The sequence below is a fragment of the Salvelinus namaycush genome, unplaced genomic scaffold (genome assembly GCF_016432855.1).
Source record: "Salvelinus namaycush isolate Seneca unplaced genomic scaffold, SaNama_1.0 Scaffold91, whole genome shotgun sequence".
Lineage (NCBI taxonomy): Eukaryota > Metazoa > Chordata > Actinopteri > Salmoniformes > Salmonidae > Salvelinus > Salvelinus namaycush.
The window spans coordinates 177,501-190,000 of record NW_024061653.1 but is presented as its reverse complement, the minus strand read 5'-3'; the positions used below and the strand labels follow the sequence as shown (position 1 = coordinate 190,000).

The window sequence follows — 12,500 nt, the reverse complement described above, 5'->3', positions numbered from 1 at the left end:
GAGAGCAGAGAGTGTTACAATCCAGACTGCACAGGTAACACACTGACTGGGCCACTTAGCTATTAATGCCATCATCATCATCATCATCATCACCATCATCATCACCATCATCATCACCACCACCATCATCGCCATCATCATCATCATCATCATCATCATCATCATCACCATCATCATCACCATCATCATCACCACCACCATCATCACCACCACCATCATCGCCATCCTCATCGCCATCATCATCATCATCATCATCATCATCATCATCATCATCACCATCATCATCACCATCATCATCACCACCACCATCATCGCCATCCTCATCGCCATCATCATCATCATCGCTATCATCATCGTCCCAGGGACTACAGATGTAAATTAGCTGTTAGCTAAATCTGGAACAATGTTTCTCAGTGGTTTCTTAGTGGTGTTTGTGTTGTACATTGTCCCTGTCCAAATAAACTTAAAGGAATGGTTCACCCAAATTACAAAATGACACATTGGTTTCCCTACGCTGTCAGCGGTCTGTGGACAAGGTATGACAGCGATCCATGATACAGTATGGTTTAGTTCCCCTTAGTTAACATTTTAGCATTTGTGGCACAATTCCTATTCAAGTCATGGGACCAATATTAGCAGTTTTTGCGCGTCATGTCCAAATCATCCAAAAGTATCTCAAATTGATTGTGAATCTCAACAAAGTCTCTTATAGATAGTCCTGAGCGATGAACTGAAACTGGGGATATTTTTGGTTTTTGAAACAACTAATTCACTGGTTCAATTATTTTAATTCCATTTCGTTCATTTCTTTTTTCTTTTTTCTGTGAGCTCAATGCACACATTAAGTAGTTTCTCTAGAGATAAATCAGATCAAGCCCGAACTGTGCGATGTAGTAGGGAGTTGTAGTTTCCAACAGGTAGATATTCTACAAAGTTTAGTGCAGAAAACATGGTAATTAACTGCAATGACCATAATCCATTGCGTGCCTACTTGTCCGTTCGGTGTGTTTCTATAGGCCTGCTACATTAGTTCAATGTGGGGAAGACACGGAGAGAGAGAGGAGAGACAGAAGATAGATATAGAGGGCAGTTGCTTCGCGAGGTATCTCTACCTGAAAATACATGATCTAAGTGATTAGTAGTCGGTGTTCTGCATTCATAAAAATATGTCTTATTTAATTTGAAGAACTACTAAAATAGTGATGATGTCAGACAGCAGCTCTATAGAGATGAGATGATGACTTGGAATTAAATATTAATATTAAAGTCATCAAATAAAACAAATATTTTATTAAAATAAATAAAGGATGGTTAATAAGTGATAAGCAGTAATGGGAAGTCACTACCATCGTGGGACTTGTGATGTTTTAATTGTTTTATTCAGTGTTGTTACAGCATTCAACCCACACAATACATAGTGCATTAAATGCCAAGATAAACAACATCTAATTTATGAATCTAACTGAAAACGAACCGACCTCAAGAAGAACTAATCTCTCAGCACTCATTTTGGATGATTTGGACACGATGTCATTTTGGTGAACTATCGTTTTAAATAAATTCATCTTCTGAATCACCATACAAAATACATGCTATGAACAATATGAACATGCCATGCAAATGTCATTCTGAATACAAAACTACGACAGTATCTGTAACTACTGCAATAAGAGTTCAGAATAAAGACTGTTGGTCAATCTAGCACTGAGCAAGGACCAGAGAGTTCTACAATCCAGACAGGTCAGAGCCTGGCTGACAGGGTGTATGTAAATGTGACAGGTGCTACAATCCAGACAGGTCAGAGCCTGGCTGACAGGGTGTATGTAAATGTGACAGGTGCTACAATCCAGACAGGTTAGAGCCTGGCTGACAGGGTGTATGTAAATGTGACAGGTGCTACAATCCAGACAGGTCAGAGCCTGGCTGACAGGGTGTATGTAAATGTGACAGGTGCTACAATCCAGACAGGTCAGAGCCTGGCTGACAGGGTGTATGTAAATGTGACAGGTGCTACAATCCAGACAGGTTAGAGCCTGGCTGACAGGGTGTATGTAAATGTGACAGGTGCTACAATCCAGACAGGTTAGAGCCTGGCTGACATGTTGTATGTAGAAGTGACGGGTGCTACAATCCAGACAGGTCAGAGCCTGGCTGACAGGGTGTATGTAGAAGTGACGGGTGCTACAATCCAGACAGGTCAGAGCCTGGCTGACAGGGTGTACGTAAATGTGACGGGTGCTACAATCCAGACAGGTTTGAGCCTGGCTGACATGGTGTATGTAGAAGTGACAGGTGCTACAATCCAGACAGGTCAGAGCCTGGCTGACAGAGTCTATGTAAATGTGACAGGTGCTACAATCCAGACAGGTCAGAGCCTGGCTGACAGGGTCTATGTAAATGTGACAGGTGCTACAATCCAGACAGGTCAGAGCCTGGCTGACAGGGTGTACGTAAATGTGACGGGTGCTACAATCCAGACAGGTCAGAGCCTGGCTGACAGGGTCTATGTAAATGTGACGGGTGCTACAATCCAGACAGGTCAGAGCCTGGCTGACAGGGTGTATGTAGAAGTGACAGGTGCTACAATCCAGACAGGTCAGAGCCTGGCTGACAGGGTGTATGTAGAAGTGACGGGTGCTACAATCCAGACAGGTCAGAGCCTGGCTGACAGGGTCTATGTAGAAGTGACAGGTGCTACAATCCAGACAGGTCAGAGCCTGGCTGACAGGGTGTATGTAGAAGTGACGGGTGCTACAATCCAGACAGGTCAGAGCCTGGCTGACAGGGTGTATGTAGAAGTGACAGGTGCTACAATCCAGACAGGTCAGAGCCTGGCTGACAGGGTGTATGTAGAAGTGACAGGTGCTACAATCCAGACAGGTCAGAGCCTGGCTGACAGGGTGTATGTAGAAGTGACAGGTGCTACAATCCAGACAGGTCAGAGCCTGTCTGACAGGGTGTATGTAGAAGTGACAGGTGCTACAATCCAGACAGGTCAGAGCCTGGCTGACAGGGTGTATGTAGAAGTGACGGGTGCTACAATCCAGACAGGTCAGAGCCTGGCTGACAGGGTGTATGTAGAAGTGACGGGTGCTACAATCCAGACAGGTCAGAGCCTGGCTGACAGGGTGTATGTAGAAGTGACAGGTGCTACATTTCAGACAGGTCAGAGCCTGTCTGACAGGGTGTATGTAGAAGTGACAGGTGCTACATTTCAGACAGGTCAGAGCCTGGCTGACAGGGTGTATGTAGAAGTAACAGGTGCTACAATCCAGACAGGTCAGAGCCTGGCTGACAGGGTGTATGTAGAAGTGACGGGTGCTACAATCCAGACAGGTCAGAGCCTGGCTGACAGGGTGTATGTAGAAGTGACAGGTGCTACATTTCAGACAGGTCAGAGCCTGGCTGACAGGGTGTATGTAGAAGTAACAGGTGCTACAATCCAGACAGGTCAGAGCCTGGCTGACAGGGTGTATGTAAATGTGGTGGGTGCTACAATCCAGACAGGTTAGAGCCTGGTATGTAGAAGTGACGGACGTCACTGTGCTTGCTCAGACGTACCACTTCCTCCTGATCCAGCTCACACAGAGACTAGAACCCAGAACATCCGCCTTGCAAACACACATGGCCGCCCTCTTGACAATGCCAACTACGCTACCGAAAAAACAGTGACCAGGTCCCATCAATTAGATCTATAACATCCTGTTAGATATACTGTATTTGTGTTAGTCATGTAGTTACATTAATAATCCCTTTAATAACTATACCTACATGTACTGTACATATTACCTCAATTACCTCGATACCGGTGCACCCGCACATTGACTCTGTACCGGTACCCCCTGTATAAAGCCCCGCTATTGTTATTTACTGCTGCTATTTAATTATTTGTTATTCTTATCTCTTACTTTTTTTTGTTGCTATTTTCTTAAAACTGCATTGTTGGTTAAGGGCTTGTAAGTAAGCATGTAATCGGCGCATGTGATAAATACAATTTGATTTGATTTGATTTAGTTCAGTGTTTGCTATGCTAAACTGTTTGTCTCTGAGTTATTCCCAACACTTAGATGTCAGCGTAGTGTTAGTGGACTGCTAGCAGTCTGAATGTATCAAGTCAGAACCCTGGAACTCTCATCTTCAAATGGGATTTTTACACTAACACATGAATAATGTTACAGAGAACTGGGAGACAGCGATGCTCACTAAACATGAATAATGTTACAGAGAACTGGGAGACAGCGATGCTCACTAAACATGAATAATGTTACAGAGAACTGGGAGACAGCGATGCTCACTAAACATGAATAATGTTACAGAGAACTGGGAGACAGCGATGCTCACTAAACATGAATAATGTTACAGAGAACTGGGAGACAGCGATGCTCACTAAACATGAATAATGTTACAGAGAACTGGGAGACAGCGATGCTCACTAAACATGAATAATGTTACAGAGAACTGGGAGACAGCGATGCTCACTAAACATGAATAATGTTACAGAGAACTGGGAGACAGCGATGCTCTCTCACCACACGCTGGTGTAACGCAGGTCAACGTTGCACTACTGACTTGTTTTGTGATGAACTTGGTCGGCATCATGTCTGTCCATTTCAGACCTCCACTGAGGTTAGTCCTTGGACCCGTGTGTATGGAGAAGGGGTAAATACAGGTGGGATGGAGGAGTGACGGAGGAGTGACGGAGAGATGAAATAGAGGAGTGTGACCCCTTCCCAGGGTTGTTCTACCTTTCAGAGAAGGTCATGTGATTAACTGTTTAGCTGAGGGGGACCATCTGTTTTTTCCTAATGCTCGATTTTACTGTGTTCATTAAAAAGCCATAAAACATGCCACTGCTTTGGGAAACTTTATCATAAAAGGCCTTTTAATATTGGCAAAGTGAGGAAAGTTATCACCGCAGTCACCGAGCAGCCTCCCCTGCCATAAAAGGAGACATATTCCTCATTATTACAAGTATTATCAGAGTCATTTTATTAATTGAATCTGGATAAAATTCTGCCAAAAACTATTTTTTTTTTTACTGTATTTCTGGGTACTATAAAACATGTCCACGGCTTTGTGCCAAATGGCACCCTATTCCCTGAGTCCCTGGTCAAAAGTAGTGCACTATATAGGGAATAGGGCACCCTTTGGGACACGCACCCATGTGTCCCAGTGTCTATAATCCCAGCTACTGTGTCTGTGTAAGAATGAATTCACATCTTCTAGCTACACATCATAGTAGAGCTGCATCCCCTGGGGAACGTAGCACAGAGAATGGTCAAGGTCGTGTGGTATCTTAGAGCTGTGATTCACAACCTTTTTCGGTTACTGTACCACCAACAACATTTTGCGCTTCCCAGAGTACCCCTGAAGTACCCCTGATGTGCATTTTACCAGTAGGACTATTGTCTCATGAGTCTTCCCAGAGTACCCCTGAAGCTTCCCAGAGTACCCCTGAAGTACCCCTGATGTGCATTTTACCAGTAGGACTATTCTCTCATGAGTCTTCCCAGAGTACCCCTGAAGCTTCCCAGAGTACCCCTGAAGTACCCCTGATGTGCATTTTACCAGTAGGACTATTGTCTCATGAGTCTTCCCAGAGTACCCCTGAAGCTTCCCAGAGTACCCCTGAAGTACCCCTGATGTGCATTTTACCAGTAGGACTATGGTCTCATGAGTCTTCTCAGGTATCCCCAGGGGTCCTAGTGCCGTTATAGAAATTGAAAGACAGGCTGGCTGATGGTAAAAAAAATGGAGATACCTTATTGGTCATGCTTTATTGACAACCGATTGGATGTTGGGGAGCGAAGATGGAGTCCAGAGGCTCTCTGGCTCCTTTTTAAAATCCATCATCTACTGTATTAATTTGCACTCCTTCATCACTCTGCTCTGAATGAACTGACCAGGACAAAGCCAGTCTAATGATGAGCAGCCACCATAATGTTTTACCTGTCAAGATTTTAACAATCAGCAGACAAGGAGAGGACACAAGGAGAGGAAATAGGGAGAGGAAACAAGGAGAGGAAACAAGAATACGACACGAGGATATAACATAAGGAGAGGACACACGGATAGGACACAAGGAGAGGACAGATATTTAGGCATTTGAGAAAGAGACCCTTTTTAACAGTGATGTGTCTCCTCCACAGCCAATGGCCAGGGGTCTAACTCCTCAGCCAATGGCCAGGGGTCTAACTCCTCAACCAATGGCCAGGGGTCTAACTCCTCAGCCAATGGCCAGGGGTCTAACTCATCAGACAATTGCCAGGGGTCTAACCCCTCAGCCAATGGCCAGGGGTCTAACTCCTCAGCCAATGGCCAGGGGTCTAACTCCTCAGCCAATGGCCAGGGGTCTAACTCCTCAGACAATGGCCAGGGGTCTAACTCCTCAGCCAATGGCCAGGGGTCTAACTCCTCAGCCAGTGGCCAGTGGTTTAACTGATCTGTCTCCTCCTCAGCCAATGGCCAGTGGTTTAACTGATCTGTCTCCTCCTCAGCCAATGGCCAGTGGTTTAACTGATCTGTCTCCTCCTCAGCCAATGGCCAGTGGTTTAACTGATCTGTCTCTTCCTCAGCCAATGGCCAGTGGTTTAACTGATCTGTCTCTCCTCCTCAGCCAATGGCCAGTGGAATCCCTGGGGGCCTTGGAGTGGCTGCTCAGGGGTCTAACTCCTCAGCCAATGGCCAGGGGTCTAACTCCACAGCTAATGGCCAGGGGTCTCCTCCTCAGCCAATGGCCAGGGGTCTAACTCCTCAGCCAATGGCCAGGGGTCTAACTCCTCAGCCAATGGCCAGGGGTCTAACTCCTCAGCCAATGGCCAGGGGTCTAACTCCTCAGCCAATGGCCAGGGGTCTAACTCCTCAGCCAATGGCCATGGGTCTAAGTCCTCAGCCAATGGCCAGGGGTCTAACTCCTCAGGCAGTGGCCAGTGGTTTAACTGATCTGTCTCCTCCTCAGCCAATGGCCAGTGGTTTAACTGATCTGTCTCCTCCTCAGCCAATGGCCAGTGGTTTAACTGATCTGTCTCCTCCTCAGCCAATGGCCAGTGGTTTAACTGATCTGTCTCTTCCTCAGCCAATGGCCAGTGGTTTAACTGATCTGTCTCTCCTCCTCAGCCAATGGCCAGTGGAATCCCTGGGGGCCTTGGAGTGGCTGCTCAGGGGTCTAACTCCTCAGCCAATGACCAGGGGTCTAACTCCTCAGGCAGTGGCCAGGGGTCTAACTCCACAGCCAATGGCCAGGGGTCTCCTCCTCAGCCAATGGCCAGGGGTCTAACTCCTCAGCCAATGGCCAGGGGTCTAACTCCTCAGCCAATGGCCAGGGGTCTAACTCCTCAGCCAATGGCCAGGGGTCTAACTCCTCAGCCAATGGCCAGGGGTCTAACTCCTCAGCCAATGGCCATGGGTCTAAGTCCTCAGCCAATGGCCAGGGGTCTAACTCCTCAGGCAGTGGCCAGGGGTCTAACTCCTCAGCCAATGGCCAGGAGTCTAACTCCTCAGCCAATGGCCAGGGGTCTAACTCCTCAGCCAATGGCCAGGGGTCTAACTCCTCAGCCAGTGGCCAGTTGTTTAACAGTGGTGTGTATCTCCTCCTCAGCCAATGACCAGTGGTTTAACTGATCTGTCTCCTCCTCAGCCAATGACCAGTGGTTTAACTGATCTGTCTCTCCTCCTCAGCCAATGGCCAGTGGAATCCCTGGGGGCCTTGGAGTGGCTGCTCCAAGTCATGTGACGGGGGTTGGCAGAGGCGGGCGCGGGTGTGCCAGGGGGCAGCGGTCACCGGGCAACAGTGCGAGGGCACGGGGGATGAAGTCCGCAAGTGCAGTGACCAGCGTTGCCCAGGTAACGATAACCCCATAACCACCATAAGTGAGACCGCAAGAGTCAATTAACTGGAAGCGTAGAGTGAAGATAATGATCTTCCTCTTCGCTGAGGAAGAGTGACGTGCCTTTCTGTTCCTGTAGGAGGAAACGATAAGAGTTACATAAAGCAGAGGGTAGGCAACCCAGCTTCAGCTCTGCTCTGAAAATAGACAGAGCCTAGAAAGATCATCTGCAATTCAACAATGAATTCAACAACGGAGTAATAAAACGCTTCTATTTTGGGTTACGATAAAGATTGACAGATTGTGCTAAACTCATGAGATATGTATACTGTAGGTTATTGTCTATTCTTCAAGAACCAATGGGTAAATATCAAGACTTGAAATGACCATTGAACACCTTCCCAAATCACAGACTGGAGCTTTAAGAGGAAGCTGTTAGAGAGAGAGAGAATATATAGAGAGAGAGAAATAAAAAGAGAGAGAGGATAGAGAGAGAGTTAAAGAGAGAGAGATAAAGAGAGAGAGAAAATAAGAGAGTGAGATAGAGATAGAGAGAGAGAGAAAGAATAAGAGAGAGAGATAAAGAGAGCGAGAGAATAAGAGAGTGAGATAGAGAGAGAAAGAATAAGAGAGAGAGATAAAGAGAGAGAGAGAGAGAGAGAGAGAGAGATAGAGAGAGAGAGAGAGAGATAAAGAGAGAGAAAGAGAATAAGAGAGTGAGATAAAGAGAGAGAGAGAATATAGAGGGAGAGGATAGAGAGAGAGAGAGAATATAGAGGGAGAGGATAGAGAGAGAGAGAGAGAGAGAGAGAGAGAGAGAGAGAGAGAGAGAGAGAGAGAGAGAGAATAGAGAGAGAGAGAGAGAGAGAGAGAGAGAGAGAGAGAGAGAGAGAGAATAGAGAGAGCGAGATAATAAAGAGAGAGGATAGAGAAAAAGAGATAAAGAGAGAGCGAGAATAGAGAGAGAGATAAAGAGAGAGAGAGAATAAGAGAGTGAGATAAAGAGAGAGAGAGAATAGAGAGGGAGAATAAGAGAGAGATAAAGAGCGAGAGAGAGAATAAAATAGTGTTATTTTGTCTAGGTCCTAATGTATGATTAATATCTTACTATTAATTGATGGTGTCGATTAACCCACCTGTTTTTATCTCCATGGAGACTGTTCGCTACCATAGCGATGAATGCAAATTCAATCTTTTGTTTGACCATTATCACCCTGTAAAGAGTGGCATTGTTTCTGTTGTAGGAGTAAGGACTGTAGGGAAGCAGTTCCCATTATCAATCTTTTTCAGACCTGTTCTATTTTAAGCAGTTTAATCCAACACAAAGAAACCATTTTACAACTACAGCATGTTCATGTATTACAATCTAGTTACAATCTAGTCTACACTTATGCAATTATAGAGGAGGCTGGTGGGAGGAGATATAGGAGGACAGGCTCCTTGTAACGGCTTCAATGGAATTAATGGAATGGTATCAAACCAGGGGTTGGAACCAAAATTATTTTCCAATCGTTTTGTCCTAAACAGATTCATTATTTTTGGGGTTCTGTTCCACTGTTTCGACCAGCAAAATAAAGTTCTGAACCGGTTCAAACCCGAAAAACAATGGGATTTTATTGTTCCTTTCTGTTCCTTTTTAAACCTCTGAAATATGTATTTTTTTTAACATTAATAGCAAATAGTATTTTGCCATAACAGCATGGTTTAATCGTAATGAAAGACAAACACACACTGTGCTGCCAGTCACAGTGTAGGGCGCAAGATGTAACTGACATTTTGAGGGTGAGGGACAGCGAGAGAGTTTGGAGGAAGCTTGCCTTGAAGCGCTGGGCATCTTGTTGTGACATACATCATCTGAATTAAGCCCACAGAGGAGGAGCAGCTTCTATGGAGGAACTGTGAATGTCTAGCTCACTAGCTTGTGTGTGCAGAGCAGCACTAGAATTAAAATCAAATTCTTACCTTTTGTAGTTAATAAATCCAATGTGAAACGTGATAACTATAGTATCCTTAACTAGCATTGAAAAGTAAATCCATTCTTCTTTAATTAAACATCTCTCCCTAATTTCTGAATTACACTTGTAATGTTGTCAGTAGGCTACAGTAAGCTATGCTTCACAGGGGAGGGTGTCACGATCGTCATAATAAGCGGACCAAGGCGCAGCGGGATATGAGGACATCTTCTTTTATTAGAGATGACGAAACACGAAACGAACACTTTTACAAAACAAAAACAACAAACGACCGTGAAGCTACAAACGTTAGTGCACACACAAGCTACAAACGTTCAACATAGACAATTACCCACAAACACCTAAAGCCTATGGCTGCCTTAAATATGGCTCCCAATCAGAGACAACAATAAACAGCTGTCTCTGATTGAGAACCAAATCAGGCAACCATAGACTTTCCTAAACACCTACACTGAACACAACCCCATACATACTACAAAACCCCCTAAACAATACACACACCCTAAACTAGACAAAAACACACAAACATCCCATGTCACACCCTGACCTAACTAAACTAATAAAGAAAATCAATATAACAAAGGCCAGAGTGTGACAGAGGGGCAGGTAGACTCAACACAAACACACCCCCACTGGCAAAAATGTCCAGCTGGCAGGCAGACGCTGGAATAATAATAACAATAAAAATTATAATGATAATAAAAATTATGTTAATACTAAAAATACAAAAAATAATAACAATAATAATACATAAATAAATACATAATAATTAAATAATATAAGACAAATAATAATATACAAAAAAACAAACAAAAAAAAAAAAAAATAATAATAATACAAAAAAAATAAAAAAATAATAATAATAATAATAATATTTTCTGAGTGACAGACTGAAGGCTTTGTATAGGCACTTTTTGATGTGACTTTTGTGGGACTGGAAAAAAAGTTTTTAACCAGTTTGCATGCTTTAAAAATAACGGTTATCTTCCGGAACAGTATAGATAACTTTAGTTTATGGTTCGGGTTCCGTTCCTAATTGTTATTTTCCGGTTTTCGGTTCTGTTCCCTGAACCAGTAACAACCCTTGATGGAAACCACGTTTGACTCCGTTCCAAAAACTCCATTACAACTATTACAATGAGCCTCCTATAACTCCTCCCACCAGCCTCTTCTGGACTATACATATTTGTGAGTCAGCAATAACCCAGCAATGTGTTGTGTACGGTTCCCTCCCTAGCGCCCTATGAGATCTGTCTGGAGGACTACACTGTATCCATGGTGTGGAGAAGAACACCTTCAGGAGAACTGGCCTTCAACAGGTGTCCTCCCAATGCCACGGGTAAGGACACGTGTGTGTGTGTGTGTGTTTGTGTGCGTGTGTGTGTGTGTGTGTGTGTGTGTGTGTGTGTGTGTGTGTGTGTGTGTGTGTGTGTGTGTGTGTGTGTGTGTGTGTGTGTGTGTGTGTGTGTGTGTGTCTGTGTCCTCCTAATGCTACACTAAGTACAGTAAGAACAGTAGTCATGCCCTGGGGTTTTGTCTATCCTAGTGGTTACCACCACTGCCTTTGGGGCATGTGAGCGTGGTATCAAACACTTGTCATACCCTCTCACTTACCCTACTTTTTTCATTCAAGTCTTCACTTTTAACTTCGATTCATAAAATACATTTAAAAAAATAACAGTTTAAAAAAAGGATAGTCCTGCTGGTCTGAATTCAGACTCCAGCCGCTGTATGGCCATTGACTGAATAATGAACCAAGAGAAACTAGAGCACTTTAGAATGTTCTGCTGTAACTTAGTTGATAATGAAATGAGTCATTTTCCAGGGGCTATTATGTTGAGGTTTCATTGGGAGCTTTCTGTCCATTACTCATGTGTAGAGAGGACTAGTGGTGATGGATATGTCCCTGTCACATTCCACTGACACATCCATTCCTGCTGTGACGGATTGGAAGTGCTTTACACGATGCCTGTGTCCCAAACGACTCCCTATTTAATATACAATGCACTATTTTATTGTAAAGTTCTGCACTGCATAGGGAATAGGGTGCCGTTTCAGATGCAGCCGGTATGTTTCTACTGAACAGATTTCCCTATTTGCATTGCATTGACCCGCACAGCATTATGTCAATGTGTTTTCAAATAGCCTACAGCCAAAGACAGGGACATATTACTAGGCTAACTATGATTATATTGCCTACAACAGCATGGCACTTTTTAACTGCTGTTTTCTACAGGTAAGGAAAAAGGCCTCCTCCTCTCCCTCCCCCTAACCTCCTCCTCTTCCTCATCCTCCTCCTCCTTCCCTTTATCAAAGACCTCATGGCTCCTCCTCCTCTCCCTCCCCTCCCCTTGTCCTCCTTCCAACCCCTCCCCTCCTCCTCTCCTCTCCTCTCCTCTCCTCTCCTCTCCTCTCCTCTCCTCTCCCCTCCTCGCCTCCTCCGCCCCTCCCCTTGTCCTCCTGCTCTCCTCTCCCCCTAACCTCCTCCTCTCCCTCCCCCTAACCTCCTCCTCTTCCTCCTCCTTCTCCTCCTCTCCCTCCCCCTAACCTCCTCCTCTTTCTCCTCCTCCCCTCCTCCCCTTGTCCTCCCCCTTGTCCTCCTTCCAACCCCTCCCCTCCCCCTCATCCTCCTCCTCCCCTCCTCCCCTCCTCTCCTCTCCCCTCCTCCTCTCCTCCCCTCCTCTCTTCCTCCTCCTCCTCC

At 45.0% G+C, this 12,500-nt stretch overlaps 1 protein-coding gene across 1 annotated transcript in view; it reads left to right on the top strand.

The window, feature by feature from the left end:
• Window positions 1-12,500, top strand: part of LOC120043428 (adhesion G protein-coupled receptor B3-like) — a 119,787-nt gene that overhangs the window by 12,020 nt on the left and 95,267 nt on the right. The window contains exons 4-6 of the mRNA XM_038988009.1: window positions 1-34; window positions 7,678-7,842; window positions 11,037-11,138. The exon at window positions 1-34 is cut by the window's left edge and continues 131 nt beyond it. Coding sequence (XP_038843937.1) covers window positions 1-34; window positions 7,678-7,842; window positions 11,037-11,138 — 301 coding nt within the window. The remainder of the gene's footprint in view (window positions 35-7,677; window positions 7,843-11,036; window positions 11,139-12,500) is intronic.